This window comes from Penicillium subrubescens (genome assembly GCF_028828155.1).
Source record: "Penicillium subrubescens strain IBT 31985 chromosome Unknown utg000002l_segment0_segment0, whole genome shotgun sequence".
NCBI lineage: Eukaryota > Fungi > Ascomycota > Eurotiomycetes > Eurotiales > Aspergillaceae > Penicillium > Penicillium subrubescens.
Window position 1 is genome coordinate 5216791 of NW_026643152.1, and position 14945 is coordinate 5231735.

General features: G+C 47.1%; 5 protein-coding genes across 5 annotated transcripts; 3 read left to right on the plus strand and 2 right to left on the minus strand.

Annotated features, from left to right (window-relative positions):
- Positions 1 to 240: 240 nt before the first annotated feature.
- N7473_003218 (uncharacterized protein) lies at positions 241 to 2187 on the minus strand (the record flags this gene model as incomplete). Its single annotated transcript, XM_057149158.1, has 1 exon — positions 241 to 2187. One exon carries the CDS (start codon positions 2185 to 2187, stop codon positions 241 to 243), a length of 1947 nt encoding a protein of 648 aa, XP_057012812.1.
- Positions 2188 to 5922: 3735 nt separating this feature from the next.
- N7473_003219 (uncharacterized protein) lies at positions 5923 to 6195 on the plus strand (the record flags this gene model as incomplete). The annotated part of the gene is made up of 1 exon (XM_057149159.1): positions 5923 to 6195. One exon carries the CDS (start codon positions 5923 to 5925, stop codon positions 6193 to 6195), a length of 273 nt encoding a protein of 90 aa, XP_057012813.1.
- A 392-nt stretch (positions 6196 to 6587) lies between these two features.
- Positions 6588 to 7095, minus strand: N7473_003220 (uncharacterized protein; the record flags this gene model as incomplete). The annotated part of the gene is made up of 3 exons (XM_057149160.1): positions 6588 to 6765; positions 6876 to 6970; positions 7036 to 7095. The coding sequence occupies 3 exons, from the start codon at positions 7093 to 7095 to the stop codon at positions 6588 to 6590; spliced, it is 333 nt and encodes a 110-aa protein (XP_057012814.1).
- A 2645-nt stretch (positions 7096 to 9740) lies between these two features.
- Positions 9741 to 10260, plus strand: N7473_003221 (uncharacterized protein; the record flags this gene model as incomplete). The annotated part of the gene is made up of 3 exons (XM_057149161.1): positions 9741 to 9907; positions 9932 to 10079; positions 10156 to 10260. The coding sequence occupies 3 exons, from the start codon at positions 9741 to 9743 to the stop codon at positions 10258 to 10260; spliced, it is 420 nt and encodes a 139-aa protein (XP_057012815.1).
- A 31-nt stretch (positions 10261 to 10291) lies between these two features.
- N7473_003222 (uncharacterized protein) lies at positions 10292 to 11843 on the plus strand (the record flags this gene model as incomplete). Its single annotated transcript, XM_057149162.1, is given in 6 exon segments — positions 10292 to 10533; positions 10550 to 10749; positions 10761 to 10891; positions 10911 to 11198; positions 11238 to 11639; positions 11838 to 11843. The coding sequence occupies 6 exon segments, from the start codon at positions 10292 to 10294 to the stop codon at positions 11841 to 11843; spliced, it is 1269 nt and encodes a 422-aa protein (XP_057012816.1).
- Between the last annotated feature and the right edge of the window lie 3102 nt (positions 11844 to 14945).

A 14945-nucleotide genomic window follows, 5' to 3' on the forward strand; every position in this document is an offset into this window, starting at 1 on the left:
GGGCCTGGAAGCCAAAGCCTTACCACCACGGCTTTCTAACCCACATCTCTAGACCTAAAGCTTTTCTGGTCACACTTCTACGGATTTTTTTTTTCACTCGGGGCGTCGCCTTCACTATTCTATATTTATAACGGCGTCTCCTTGGCACCGTTTCAGACAAAAGAGGAGAGAGTGTTAAGTTGCTACTCTGAAGGTGCAAACTGCTGTAGTACATGCGGCTAAAGCTACGACTCTATTCAACTAGCAGCCTGGTGGAACCGAATACTCGTTAACATTATCCTCGGCGGCGCCAAATCCAAGTCCCCTACTAGCAAAAACTCGCCAGAGTATGCAAAAGTGATCCCCGTTATATCTGTTCTGGTCGGCTTGTATAATGGCATCGCGCGCAGTAATGAAGGTCGGTTCGCATGGCTGTATCGACAAGCCGTCCACAAGCAAATGCATATACACAACATTGCCGAGAGTTCCACTTGAGTCGGTTAGGCCAGTATTACTCCAGCCACGGTTATCTACCAGGGATGCTAAAACGTTGTGCAGCATATTCGCCCATACTTCTCCGATGTGAGTCTGCCCTGCTGAGGGTGGACCGTCCGTGTATGTAAGCGGGTTGACATACACATCCCGTGAGTATGGGTGACTTCGTACACCGCGTTGGTTATTTTCCACATAGGTGCCCAGAGTAAAGTCTGGTACAGTATCCGTCTGTTCAACCCAATCTGCCACAGCATCTCCCCAACCCACCAGCAAGCCCGACGATATTGTACTTTGTAAGCAGGATGCCGATCCTCCACCGGTGAGACGATCTGCCATGCCTTGTGCGTATAAGCTGGTAATTATGTCGTCTTCCAATGCACCATCACGGTTTGGATTAGTGAGGTCAAAGAGGAAAAGCCGCATCTCGCCATTTTGCCCATCGGGTGGTGTGTAGAATTCAGCATTATTGGTATCACGATCGTCTTGTACCGAAATAGTGACGCGGTCATTTCCCTGCCCTCCCCTCCCAAAATTATCGTCTTGGAAGTTGAAAGTTGCTTCATTAAAGCCGTAAATATAGAGAATATCGTGCAAGGAATTCACAACATAGAATGCGTTCGTTATGGCCACACCGACATTCTGTGGTGTCGCTGGTGATTCGGTATCTTCGTGATAATATGCAAAGGTATCGGGGCTAGTTTCAACTGCCACATTCGTTTGAGCTCCTTTGAAAGCCAACGCATTGTTTCCAGAGGTATTGGTCGAGTAAACCCATCCATTGGGACTTGATGCAGTTTCTGGATTCACGACGAATTCAAATCCGTCTCTAGGGTCTTGTCTCGTAATAGGTACCACTTGGTATGACAGCCGCTTCTGCAGAGTGCTGCCGGTGGAAGACTTAGCGGGCTTAGTATCAGATCCCCTTCCAACCACTCGTAGCATTTGGTCCGCCAGCAACTCAATGCCTCCCGTTGCTGTATTAACTCTTGCATTCCAGCGGTGATTTGCCTGCCTGAGAGTTATGTCCCATACGTGAGCCAAGGAGCCGTCCGATCGTCGCATGATTGATTGTTGAGCCGTGGCTGCACCATCTTCAGCCAGAGTCATAGGAATATTCTCGATGACGAGCGTAGGAGCATGAGCTTCATCGGAAGGCAGCATAGAAATACGCATTGTTTGGAGTGCATCGTCGTCAATTTCTGCATTGAGGTGCTTGCTTAACGTCTTCAATGCAGACTTCAGCGAGGTATATTGATCAGAGCGAGTTGTCAAGCTCCGCCTACACGAGCGTACTATTTTGCGCAGCTCGTGAATCGGTGCGAAGGCATGGGAGGACGATATGACCCTTCCATGATCGTCGATGTTCACGTTGGTGAGACTATTGAGCAAGTCGAGCCCGTCAGAGGTCTGACGTACGTAGATATGGCTAATCCCAGTGTCTTTATTGGTGTAAGCATCTGTAACTCTGACATTTTCAGGCTGGATCCCGTGGCTTTTCTGCAGATAAGCGAGGGCGAGGTGGATGCTTTGCGACTCATTCGTGTTGTCAATTGCGCGGCGGGTAGATGGCTTAACTTCCACGGGCGCATCGTAGATTTGGAAGTGGGCGGTAGGGTGCGTCTCGCGAATCTCTAGCACACCGTCACCGCTCTTCAAACCGGCAACCCGTATGTCCGCGAGAAAAACAACTAAAAGGACTATGGCGAAAAACATTTTGGATGCTCCGTTCCGCTTGCTCAGTAACTTTTGATGAGTGAATTTGAGTGTGCTTGAGCAGTGGATTTTATAGCCCATCCGTTGCTTCTGCCACTGCCCGAATTTGTTTTCTGAGTATGCGAGTTGTCAGCGGGCCGTGGGGCGCGATTGACTACTATTGATAATCGCGATGCAACCAGGCCCTTGGGATTGATTCGGTGGCGAGACTTGAGGTTTGTTGATCTTGTTTGGTTAAAGTTCAATAGTTATTTTTGTTATGCAAGCCACTGAAAATTATTCAAATTCGGCCATGCTACTGAACGAATCAGAGCTGTCACTATCGTTAGGGACCATCAATAGAGTTCGTGATTAGAAAAACAAATATGTTCCCTTGGACAGGGTAGGATAAGGCATATGCTCCCAATAAAGTATGTCTGCAGATCATCCGCCACCAAATCCAAAACCTTCTATTCCGTCACAGTCCGGTCTTCTTGTGTGATCTTGAATAATTATTTATTCTTTTCCTATCCTATTAAGGTGCCTACTTTACAAGGTAGAAGGCCTAGCAGTTAGGGGAAAAAAAAAGGTACCAAGTGAGATTAGGGCAAGCCTATTTCGCGAGGATGCATCCCGAAGTATTGCATTTAACATGTCGTCCTTCCTAAGGAGCTCTCGTGAAGTAGAATTACAGGGGGGGACAACTCATCACCTGAACGATCGACACAAGACATATAAACCTCGCGCTGCATAAAAAAAGGGGAAATATAGGACTGTGTGACTGATCAAGCCACACCACCGATGCCCCTCACTTATAATATTATGAGAGGAACCTCAAGAAACCCGGGAATAGAAGGGCATAAACGAAACACCATAACAGGTGGCCGCCGCATACGCCTGAACTAAACCCAATTGAACCAGTCTGGGGCATAGGCGGATAAGTTTACGTACAAGAAAGGAATGAAAAAGACAAAAGTGGCAAGGTTACACATATCTAGGCAGCGATACATGTAATTTACGGGCGTATTAATTCTGTGTATACGCAATACCCCAAGGTAAAAGTTACTAAACTGTAGTTCACTGCGGAGTGCGTACTCCAACTGCGCAGAGTAATCGAGAAGGTATTGAAGCAATTATCAATAACGCACTCGATTAAGAGAAAAGAAGCGGAGCGACTTTTGAGGCAGACAAAACAGCCATCATACACTTCGCTCCTAAGGTTCACAAAACAGATCAGGGGTCATTCACTATCAAGGGACAGACCGTAGTGCCTAGAGACCATATCAAGATCCTAAGCGTTCTCATAGACACGAGACTCAAGTACAAGGAACATATCGCGAGGGCAGCGTCTAAAGGCTTAGAGGCAGCGATAAAGCTTCGGCGACTTCGCGGTCTAACCTCAGCAATTGCACGCCAGCTATTCACATCGACGGTGGCCCCGGTGGTAGACTACGCTTCTACCGCCTGGATACACACTTGCAAGGACAAGGCCAGCGGACCGATCAACCGAGTCCAAAGAGTGGGAGCGCAAGCAATCGTGGGGACGTTTCTCACAGTTGCGACCAGCGTTGCGGAAGCAGAGGCTCATATTCCCGCTGCACAACACCGTTTTTGGAGACGGGCCGTGAAAATAAGGACAGACATTCACACCCTTCCAGAAACCCATCCGCTCCGTAGGAGTACAGCCTGCATAAAGAAATTCAGGAGATACCACCGTTCACCGCTGTACCAGGTAACGGACGCACTGAAAAACATTGAGATGGAGACACTAGAAACCATCAATCCGTTCACATTAGCACCATAGGAGACTCGCGTGCAGACCAATGTTGAAGCAATACCGGACTCACATACTGCACCTAGCGGGTCAATACAGGCTGCAGTCAGCAGCTCAGCACGGAACGGCCTCGTAGGATTTGGGGTGGCGATCGAGAAGCAGCCACCTCAGTATCGAAAGTTGAAATTAAAGACCTTTTCCGTGCGGTCGAGGTCCAACATATGTACTCCTACCACAAGAGAGACACAATAAGCCTGGAGTATTCTAGGTCAAAGCGGTCAAAATTTCAATATTCAATCGGCGTGCAATTGGACCCTGAGCAAATAGTCAGTTAGTTAACTAAATTTAAGTTAGGCAATAGTTAGGCAATTTAATAGCGCATTCCAGACGAACTATTTGATTGGGTCGCTGCGGGGCGGCCCGATGCGAATCGTAACATAAGAGAAATTAGTCATGAGCGTTAAATATAATAACTATTAACTACTCTGGGACGGTAGTTGAGGGCAACCAACCCTTTTGACCGCTGTCCCTCAGACTCGAACTGAATCATGTACTCCGTAATATTGGAACCTGTGATTTACTACATCGGGTTAGTTTTACGTTCCCGGCCCGGCGCCCTAATACACGGTTTTGTTACCTCTCCTCCCCCATCGCTCCGACATAGATGACAACGCCTGCCCTCTCGACCTTTTGTTCCCTCTCTCTCCCTCCCTTCAACTCCTCTATCTTGCACTCATCGCCGCCCCCTTTCTTCTATTCCGGCCCCCACAGACTATTGCGCCTTAGCTTTCAGCCCGACGCACTGCCCCTTTCATCTTACCGGAGACACCGCTCGATCCGACGCTTAGTATGTTTCCCCTAGTGGAATAGATCAGTCGCCGGGGGGCAGAACTACTAGGAGGATAATCCAGCCTGCAGCTATAGTTGTGTAATTTACGTCGAGCTTCCTACTTCTTGCCTAAGAGTATAAATTTCCTTCATACTAGAAAGCTATCTATAGTGCGTCTTACTCGTCTCTGCGCCAGCTACCCTTCTTTATATCTGTAATATACTAGGCAATAAAACCTTTCTGAACAAATTAGTGAAAAGATCAAATCAATATTCAAAAGGGTTTCCTCTGTTATCCCTAGTAAATTAGTGTACAACGTGATAGTCTATAAGCAGGAAGCAGGAAACAGGTATATTGTTTCAGGGCCCAAATAATAAAGGCAACAGACACCAAACGGTGTCGGCAGCAAAGGGCTTGAATTGGCAATTTAGAGAGTGGATCAACGTCCCTAAATAGTGATAGTGAGACACTAAAAGAGGGTCGCGGAGACTACGTAATGAAATTGGCCATTTCTTCGCCTGATACAATTATGAGGGCAAACGCGGCGGAATGCTGTGCTTATTTTCTTGCCGACCTAGGTAGGTTGCGTTAATGAATTACCTGTGCTCTTTAGGCGTGGTTTCAACGTACGCGGACTACAGTATAAAACTGCAATCAATCTTCCACAGCGTTTGCGAAAATTAATACGGCATCTCTTCATCACTATCATATTTGTTTGTGAGGGCCAGGTAGGCGTTAACAGAATAGTGACAAGGTGAATTCCCAATTAATCGATAGTCTCTGCTTCCTTGATCGGATTACTGTATTGCATTCCATATTGAAAACACAGATTCACGTTTTCGAACCCTAATCACATGATACGCTAAACGTTATATGGATAGTTCCGTAATTAATATTTTGTTCGCAGTTTACAAGGTAACAAGGATAAAAGTATACTCATTTACCGTTACATGTCCAAAAATAGCCGCGTCCCAGGAGCCCAAACACCATGGCATCGCCCGCTCACACTCCTCCCATTGGATTTAACTATGAACGAGAGCTTCCAGCTCCAGCACGCGGCTGGATCTGGGGTTTAACCGAATATTAGGTAAGTCTCCGTCTTTGACGGCTCCGAAAACTGACCTGCAAAATCTGACCATGGAATCCCAAACGCATGCAGAATCGGTTGGCTTCGGTTATTACCGTTTATAAGACTGCGCGAGAACATAACGGAAATTTCATTCTTCTGCGTCACGGCTTGTGGGAATTGGATGGAAGGCAAAATTCGACTGCACCTTACCCGGGTGACAACGGGGATTGGACTCTTTGGGATAGCTATTTGACCCAGCTGTGCTCCGATATCAAACGCCTCGGCATGACCGAGGGCTGGGTCATTGATATCTGGAATGAGCCCGAACTGGTCAACTTCTGGCCTACTGGTAAATAGGCGCAATACTTGGACCTTTGGGGTAGGACCTGGCATAAAGTTTAGGTCAGTTCTTTTGATTTTGTTTCCTGGATGTGTGCATACAATCATTCTGGGATAGATCGCAGACTGACACGGCACTAGTGGTAAGTTAATACTCAATACCTCGACATCAAAAATTCCGATTGGCCTTGCTTCGGAAGTTCGGGCCGCCATTTCTGTGACGTCAGCTCTATGGGCGTCAGTTTCCACACCCATTAGAGGCATAGTTTTGTCTAGGAGCACTTCCAGGGCTACGAATATATGACCATCCAAATCCGCCTGGGCCTGGGCCTGGGCCTAACACTGACTGCAGGCTAGGATGTCCCCGGCTTTGAGGACAGATTGGGCCTGGCCTTCGAGTTGATTATCGTTTAAACCTTTTTCAGATTGACAAACTTGTAGATGAATAACGAGCCACCAAAGAGCACAAATGTTAATGCTGTCACAATAATAGTCACCAAGGCGATAAGGGAGCAGGTTTCAGCCTGCAAAGCCGAAGCATTAACTGCTGTCGTCAGCAACCCAGCAGCCGCGTTAAGGCAAGCTGGCCTGTGAGAGATTTCTCAGTTCTAGAAGCGGGCGTATGTGCGCAGGGACCTTACAGAAAGATTTTGTTGATGAGCCTGGGATAATTGTTTTCGAATTTAACCCAGAGCTACCCTAGAAGAGCGTTCCTAGTAATAAGGAAGTAAAAAGCGATGACGAAGAGGGGAGGGTTCTGAATCGTCTTCAACACCACCCGCCCGGCCCTATTCTTTTAAAGGGTATATTGGACTTCGCTAGACTATTTCAATGATATGAAGGTGCTGGGAGTATTACGGATCCTGGAAGGTATACAAAATTGGCTGTATTGGCGCAAAGATTAGATCGGCAATCCATTCGCGCCTCTTCTTCTAGTATGTTCGTGTAGAGCGTGTCATTTTCGTATTACAGAGGCTTTATTTCACGAAAATATTTTTAACACGCGCCTATCTACGGGCGCTGTCTATGTACTTTCTGGAGTCGAGTGTGTTTTTATGATCATGGCCTAGCACCGTCTCTCGACCTTGAAGAGCTCGTCGGAACATTGTCTCTGCCTCTTTGTATCGATTCTGATAATAGAGTGAGAGACCAAGACCGTGTGCAGACTCGAGTGTGTTTTCCTAACCATGCCCTAGCACCTTCTCTCGGCCTTGAAGAGCTTGTCGGAATATGATCTCTGCCTCTTTGTCCTGTTTCTGATGATGGAGTGATAGACTAAGACCGTGAGCAGATTCGAGTGTATCTTTATGATTATAGCCTAGTACCTTCTCTCGGCCTTGAAGAGCTTGTCGGAATATAGTCCGGGCCTCTTTGTATCGATCCTGATGATATAGTGAGACACTAAGACAGTGTGCAGAATCGAGTGTACCTTTATGATCATAGCCTAGCACCGTCTCTCGACCTTGAAGAGCTCGTCGGAATATAGTCTCTGCCTCTTTATATCGATTCTGATAAAAGAGTGGTAGACTAAGCTAGTATACAGAATCAAGTATATCATTATAATCGTGGCCTAGCACCTTTTCTCGGCCTTGAAGAGCTCGCCGGAATATGGTCTCTGCGTCTTTGTACTGTTTCGGGCGATAGAGAGAGCGACCGGTCTGATACTGGTTTTCGAATTCTGTATAGCTAGGCTCACAGTGTCCGACTTAATCTTGCATAACCTGAAGTACTGTAGTCCGTTGAGAAGAATATGCCTCCTTTTTCTGTGCCGCAGTGACCTTTCCCTGGCTAGCGTTCAGCAGATCTAGTGAGGTAGCTGAACTAGGCAGGTTATGAACGACAACCTCTGGAGCTTCTGAGGAAGGTTTGGTAGTCTATGATGCAAACTCTTCTGTTAATAGTGCAACTGGAGAGGGAATCCGTGGCTCGCTTTGAATTGCTATCGTGGGCTCTGGGGGTTGGGGTACTAGGGATTGTATCTATTTGTTTGACATAGCAGATGCAGCCGTTATTCGATCTTGAGGATAAGGAAGTATAAGCGAAAGTATAAAGTCGATACCTGGTTGACTGAGACTAGTATTGGTAAGTACGGTGATTGGAAAGTGCTCCTCTGTTTTATAGCTTGCAAGCAATCCGAGATCCGCAAACGCAGGCTTCTTGGTGAGAACCTCAAATACAATTTGTCTAAGAGCCCAGATACCAGAAGTATATGGACTTCCTCGCTCAATGTATCCCTAAATTTCAGGGGCACAATATCTTGGGGTACCCCAGGGCGTCGTCGATGGCCTATAGCCTTCTTCGATACGTTTGGTGATACCAAAGTCCGCAAGCTTAATCCACTACGCGTCTGGAGGATGTGATTTGATAAGGATATTCTAGAAATTCGCTTTAGTATATCCTCTCTTTCCGCACTAGACAAGGAATCCCCTATATTTGGTTTCAAGTCTCGGTGAGCAAACCCATTTTTATGCATTATACACAGACCGTCGAGAATCTGGTATGCAATATCTTTCGCCTCAGCCTCTGGCTGTGGCGGTTTTTGATATAGATACGTGAAAAGGTCGCCAATTTCGAGGTATTCTATAGCTATAAAGAGCTGGCCGGGCCGTTCGTACTATCCGAATGACTTAACGAAGCATCGTTTATACTACCTTTATCAGTACAACTTTTGACAATGAATCTTCCTCTGGAGACCAACACGAGAATGCGAGAACTTAGCTATTGCCTCCAGCTCACGATTGTAGTCGATTGCGAGTCGCGTATCTATGTTAATCTGCTTGACTGCTCGGATTGCACTATCTTGACCTATAGAACCTGGCCGCCCACCTTTGGTGCGTTTTTCCAGCCAGACGCTACCAAATCCACCACCTCCGATCTTTCTTTCCCGCTGCTAATGCTCCGATCTGTTCACAAGGCGCTGTCCAGAAGTTGGATCTGATTCCTGGACCGTGTGGACTGTTTCCACCCTACAATCCGGGAGGAAATATGTTTCTAGCTTAGAATCTAGAATGAGGTCTGAGATTCGCGCCATTTCGACGTTCCTATGGGCAGTTCATGTATTGGGAGCAGGGGGTTTATCTCCGCTGTGCCTGAAAGCGCCCCAACGAGCACCCCTGTATGTCACCTTATATACAGTGGTCGGGGCCATTGTGGTACTTCCGTCCATCTTTGATGACTAAAGCAAGCTATAACCGGTCCACCATTTCGTTCTGAAGCACATCGACGCGTGCCGCTTTTGACCCAGGTTTCCTTCGCGTGATTGGTTAGTGTCAGTCATCCCTTAGTCTTAGTACCGTGCCCTGTCGCCCCTTATGGCCTCTGGCCCCTTGTTCTGGGTCTTCCCCAAGCCCATATCGAAGGGAATACCAGTCACTCGAAAACGGAATATTCCGTGTACATTGGAGGGTGCAGCTTATGATTTACGTGTCCAAGCCTGAGAGGACTTTTCGATCCAAAATTTTGTGACCACTGACTTATTGACCTCTTTCAACCCGTCCCTCGGACCCGCTTGGTTCTCTTTTTGGTTCTTTCTCAACCCTGGCATCGCACGGCCGTGGCTAACAATGGCAAGCGCGTGGCTGGCGGGAGAGCTGTGTCATTATCAGCCGCCACCCAAATGCTGGGGTATGACCAAATACAACCCCAAAGACCGTACTCACCAGGTCATCGGCCTCGGTCTTCTGCTTTTCTTTCGCCTCGACACTTTGACATTCATGCACCGCCACAGCTGGTGAGGAGTTCTTGTCTCCACCAGTCCTCACTCAGCCGCACCTAGCGCCTCAGGCGGCACTGCCATGAAGCCTGGGCTCAATCGCCTTCAAAAGAGCGAGTTTCCCTCCACTCACGGCTGGACGCACCCTACACCCGGTATCGATCGTTACGCTAGCGGAACCGTGTTTGAAGTAAGCCATACCCATGCCTTGATTGAGCTACCCCACATCACAGCCGAGACCCTGACAACGACGAGAGGATAGAAAGGGGAAGAAGTTATGGGAACTCTGCTCCTCATTCAAGCATGCCAAGTGCGAGATCGCCAAGCAGATTCTTCACGTCAAGAACCACTGGATGCGTGTCAACTTGTAGCTAGAAAACAGTCAGAACTATAGCATATGAAATGAAAGATGACCATCGGAAAATCGTCTATGAGACGATCAATATGCTGAATAGCAGACTCGTAGCTGCTGAGGTGAACATCGAATCTGCCATGAAGAAGGAGTTGGATTATGAAGAGGCGCAAGTCAACCGCTGGAAGTATATGCTGTCCCCACAAAGCATCAACAAGTCGGTCGACGCGCTCGAGCAATGGCAGAAAGTGTTTGACCTATCCTGGTTTTTGGCGATCAGTCGAGTAGGGCCGTTAATTGACGGTCAGCTATCTGAATGGAAACAATCGCCTGTTGAGGATGGTCGAGTCCCTCCCTATATCCACTGCAGAATCACTGCGATCGGCATCGAGGATTGCTTCAAATGCAGAGATGCCTAAAGGGAAATTCGTCCTCCAGGAGTCATTTCTTGAAACCCTCGGTGCTGAGGACATACCTCTTTGTTCAGCTCAGCTCGGCAAGCGAGCTAGTAAAGGCTAGATGCTCATCCTAAAGAAAGTCCAACCCCTCCCCGGGCGCAATATGAACGATTCAGACAAGAACTGCCGCGACCTTGCACGGAGACTTATCCGCTCCAATCCGCTAGAATTCTGATTGTTGAGTTACAAAGGGTATATGAAACACCGCTAGCAGCAGCAATCCACTCACGCCGATAGTGACAAATTCATACTACAATATCGTGTCCTAAGTAGATTCTCTCAACCTCGCGCTCTTTGTAGTCGCCTAGTAGACCCGAAGCCCACAGACTCACTCTCAGACCGCTTCAAATGGGCGAATGAACTCGCAAGAGCTATTAGTTGTGTACAAGCGTTCGGATTCGTGCATAAGAATATACGGCCGGAAAGTATACTGTTACTAAGCAACGACGCGTCCTCGTCCGAGTCTGCTTTCATTATCGGGTTCGGCAGTTTCCGAATGGTAACGGGCAAGACCCTACGCAAAGGTAAGCTTTCTTAGGAACGATGTCTCTACCAATCCCCGAACCGGACTGGGTCCGCTGCCTCGGAGGACTGTATTATGCAACACGATATCTACAGTCTCGGCGTGTGCTTACTGGAAATCGGTCTCTGGGAACATCTTGTTATATACAAGAACAAAGATACGGCTCTTCCTGGCAATGGCGCCTGTCCTTTAGCATCGCCGGCCTCGTTTTTGCAGGATAGTGGTGACTCTTACTTGTCTAAAGATCAGCTCCTGGCATTGGCTCGAGGCAAGCTGCAGCGCAGGATAGGTACACGGTATTCGGATGCTGTGGTCACTTGCTTGACCTATCTGGATCTAGAGAACGAGGATTTCGGTGACGAGGCGGACTTTCAAGATGCGGATGGTATCGAGGTTGGCGTGCGCTATATCGAGAAGGTAAGTACACAGAAAAGTTCATAAATGCTGGTGTTTATTTATGACATTGAAATGACGATAGGTCACGATGCGGCTGAACAGTGTTTGCGTTTAATGAGAAATAGAGACATGCTGTTTCCCGAGACTAGCCACCCGCTAGCTATATTTGTGCTCTTCAGCCTCTATCTTATAGTTTATTTTATCTTTATTAAGTTACAGATATAAATACCTTAGATAGGCACGGATAAATATATCGATGTCCGTCTGAGGAATAACGTAAATAAAATTATAAGTAAAACGCAGTCGCAAAAACACTGATCGAAATAAACTGTAGGGCTAAGCTTATTACGGAAACAACCAGGCTACACAGAAACCTTTAAACCCTATTTTAATAGCTAGAATAAAGGGCTAGGCACTAGAAAAACCTTGTATAAGGTCAAATGATGAAGATATTGTCAACATGTGGATATGCGATATCTGTGCCCTCCATGATATTGCGGCCCACCCACCGCTTCCGCTTATGGGTGCGCCCTAAATCCCCGTCACCCCTAAATCCCCGTCACATTTTTACCATTCGATTTCAACTCCCTTTCCCAACCACCCAATATGCCTAAATACTCCAATTTTGACGAGGATCGCCTGCAGAAGGCCTGTAAAGCCGTTCTACACCAAAAAAAGCCGAATATCGCTAAAACTGCGCGTGAATTTAGCGTGTCTCGAACTACCCTTGCCGATCGCGTCAAGAAGGCCCGATCGCCCTTTTCTACCACTGAATCGCGCAAGAATGCGCTTACATCACATCAGGAGAAGGCTTTGACTGCTTGGATAGTCAAAATGTGCGATTGGAACCTACCGCCTACTGCAAAGCTTATAGAAGCGTGGGCAAATCAGGCCCTTACGCGCGCTGATGCGGGTCGGCAGCCGGTTGGCAAGAATTGGGTATACTACTTTATATCACGCCTTCCAAAGCACCTATCCCTCGCTCCAGTGAAGCAGAATCTAAAGGAATCAAAGCGCATTCAAGCCGAAGATGCAGGGGCTCTCTCTTTCTGGTATAATCAGCTTGCAACCCTGCTAAAGGATATCCCTGCAAGGCTAGTCTATAACTTCGATGAGTGTGGTTTCCAACCTGGCCAGGGCCAGTCTCGTAAGGTTATTAATGGTAGATTGCACTGCCCTAACCTTGCTGAAGCTGAGCGAGGCGAAACTATCACTGCACTCGAATGTATTGCTGCTGACGGCTGGCAAATAGATCCGCTATTTATCTTTAAAAGCGGCGGGGTCTTTATAGAGAGCTGGTTCCATAATAGTGAGGATTTACCTCTAAACACACTTACTGCTACCTCACCGAATGGCTAGATTTCTGATGAAATTGCTTCTGAATAGCTATATCATTTTATTTCAGCTACTGCTACACCCGACCGTCTAAAAAAGGGTAAAAAGCGCTTCCTACTCTTTGATAGCCACGGAGCATATCTTACCCTCGAATTCCTTGAGATATACGAGTTAGCTGATATTATACCATTCGGCTTTATACCTTATTCAACATATCTCTGTCAGCCACTTGATGGTAAGCCATTTTTGAGCTATAAGCAGCAATTTCGGCTTATGAATAATGAGCTATCTTTCTGGGGTGGTCAGCTATATGGTAAACCGGATTTTCTACGGGTAATTGGGCCTGTACGAGCGAAGGCATTTAACCAACGAATTATTCGGCAATCCTTCAAAGATCGTGGTATTTGGCCAGTCAACGGCCAAAATATAGTGGATAAACTAGCTAGCCAGCTAGAATTTACTCCTCTTTATGCACCTGATCTTCGCGCTCATAGAGAACCCCGAACTCCATCACCGGAGCCTACAAATTTACTATCATTAAGCGTGGAGAATACCCCTCCGAAGTCAATTGAAGCGCTAGAGAAGAATCAGAAGAAGATATCAAAGAAGGTGGCTACCTTTGACCCGAAGGTTCAGCGAGATATTGCAATGCTTCACAATCACCACAGGATAATCTACGAGCGGCTTATGATAGCGGAAGCGACTGTTTCGCGAATTAGGGCCGCTCAGGAGCCCTTGAGGCGCCCAATTACCAAGCGCCAGGTTAAACCGCTTAGCCAAACTGGTATACTAAGCGTTCGCGATGCGAATCGGTTAATCAAGACTAGAAAGGAGAAAGAGGCTGCTGCGGAGGAGAGGAAGCTTACGAAGCAGTATAAGCAGGCTACTGGTTTGGATATGCCAAAGAGGCCCCAGGAGGATATTGATAGGTCTACCGAATCGGCTAGAGTAGCCCTGGAGCGAGGAGATCTTTTTTATTTAGGCTAGTTATCTAATTTGATGGTTTTTTTAGACGTATGGTAAAAATGTGACGGGGATTTAGGGGTGACGGGGATTTAGGGCGCACCCATAAGCGGAAGCGGTGGGTGGGCCGCAATATTATGGAGGGCACAGATATAGGTGCGCCCTAAATCCCCGTCACCCCTAAATCCCCGTCACATTTTTACCATACGTCTAAAAAAACCATCAAATTAGATAACTAGCCTAAATAAAAAAGATCTCCTCGCTCCAGGGCTACTCTAGCCGATTCGGTAGACCTATCAATATCCTCCTAGGGCCTCTTTGGCATATCCAAACCAGTAGCCTGCTTATACTGCTTCGCAAGCTTCCTCTCCTCCGCAGCAGCCTCTTTCTCCTTTCTAGTCTTGATTAACCGATTCGCATCGCGAACGCTTAGTATACCAGTTTGGCTAAGCGGTTTAACCTAGCGCTTGGTAATTGGGCGCCTCAAGGGCTCCTGAGCGGCCCTAATTCGCGAAACAGTCGCTTCCGCTATCATAAGCCGCTCGTAGATTATCCTGTGGTGATTGTGAAGCATTGCAATATCTCGCTGAACCTTCGGGTCAAAGGTAGCCACCTTCTTTGATATCTTCTTCTGATTCTTCTCTAGCGCTTCAATTGACTTCGGAGGGGTATTCTCCACGCTTAATGATAGTAAATTTGTAGGCTCCGGTGATGGAGTTCGGGGTTCTCTATAAGCGCGAAGATCAGGTGCATAAAGAGGAGTAAATTCTAGCTGGCTAGCTAGTTTATCCACTATATTTTGGCCGTTGACTGGCCAAATACCACGATCTTTGAAGGATTGCCGAATAATTCGTTGGTTAAATACCTTCGCTCGTACAGGCCTAATTACCCGTAGAAAATCCGGTTTACCACATAGCTGACTACCCTAGAAAGATAGCTCATTATTCATAAGCCGAAATTGCTGCTTATAGCTCAAAAATGGCTTACCATCAAGTGGCTGACAGAGATATGTTGAATAAGGTATAAAGC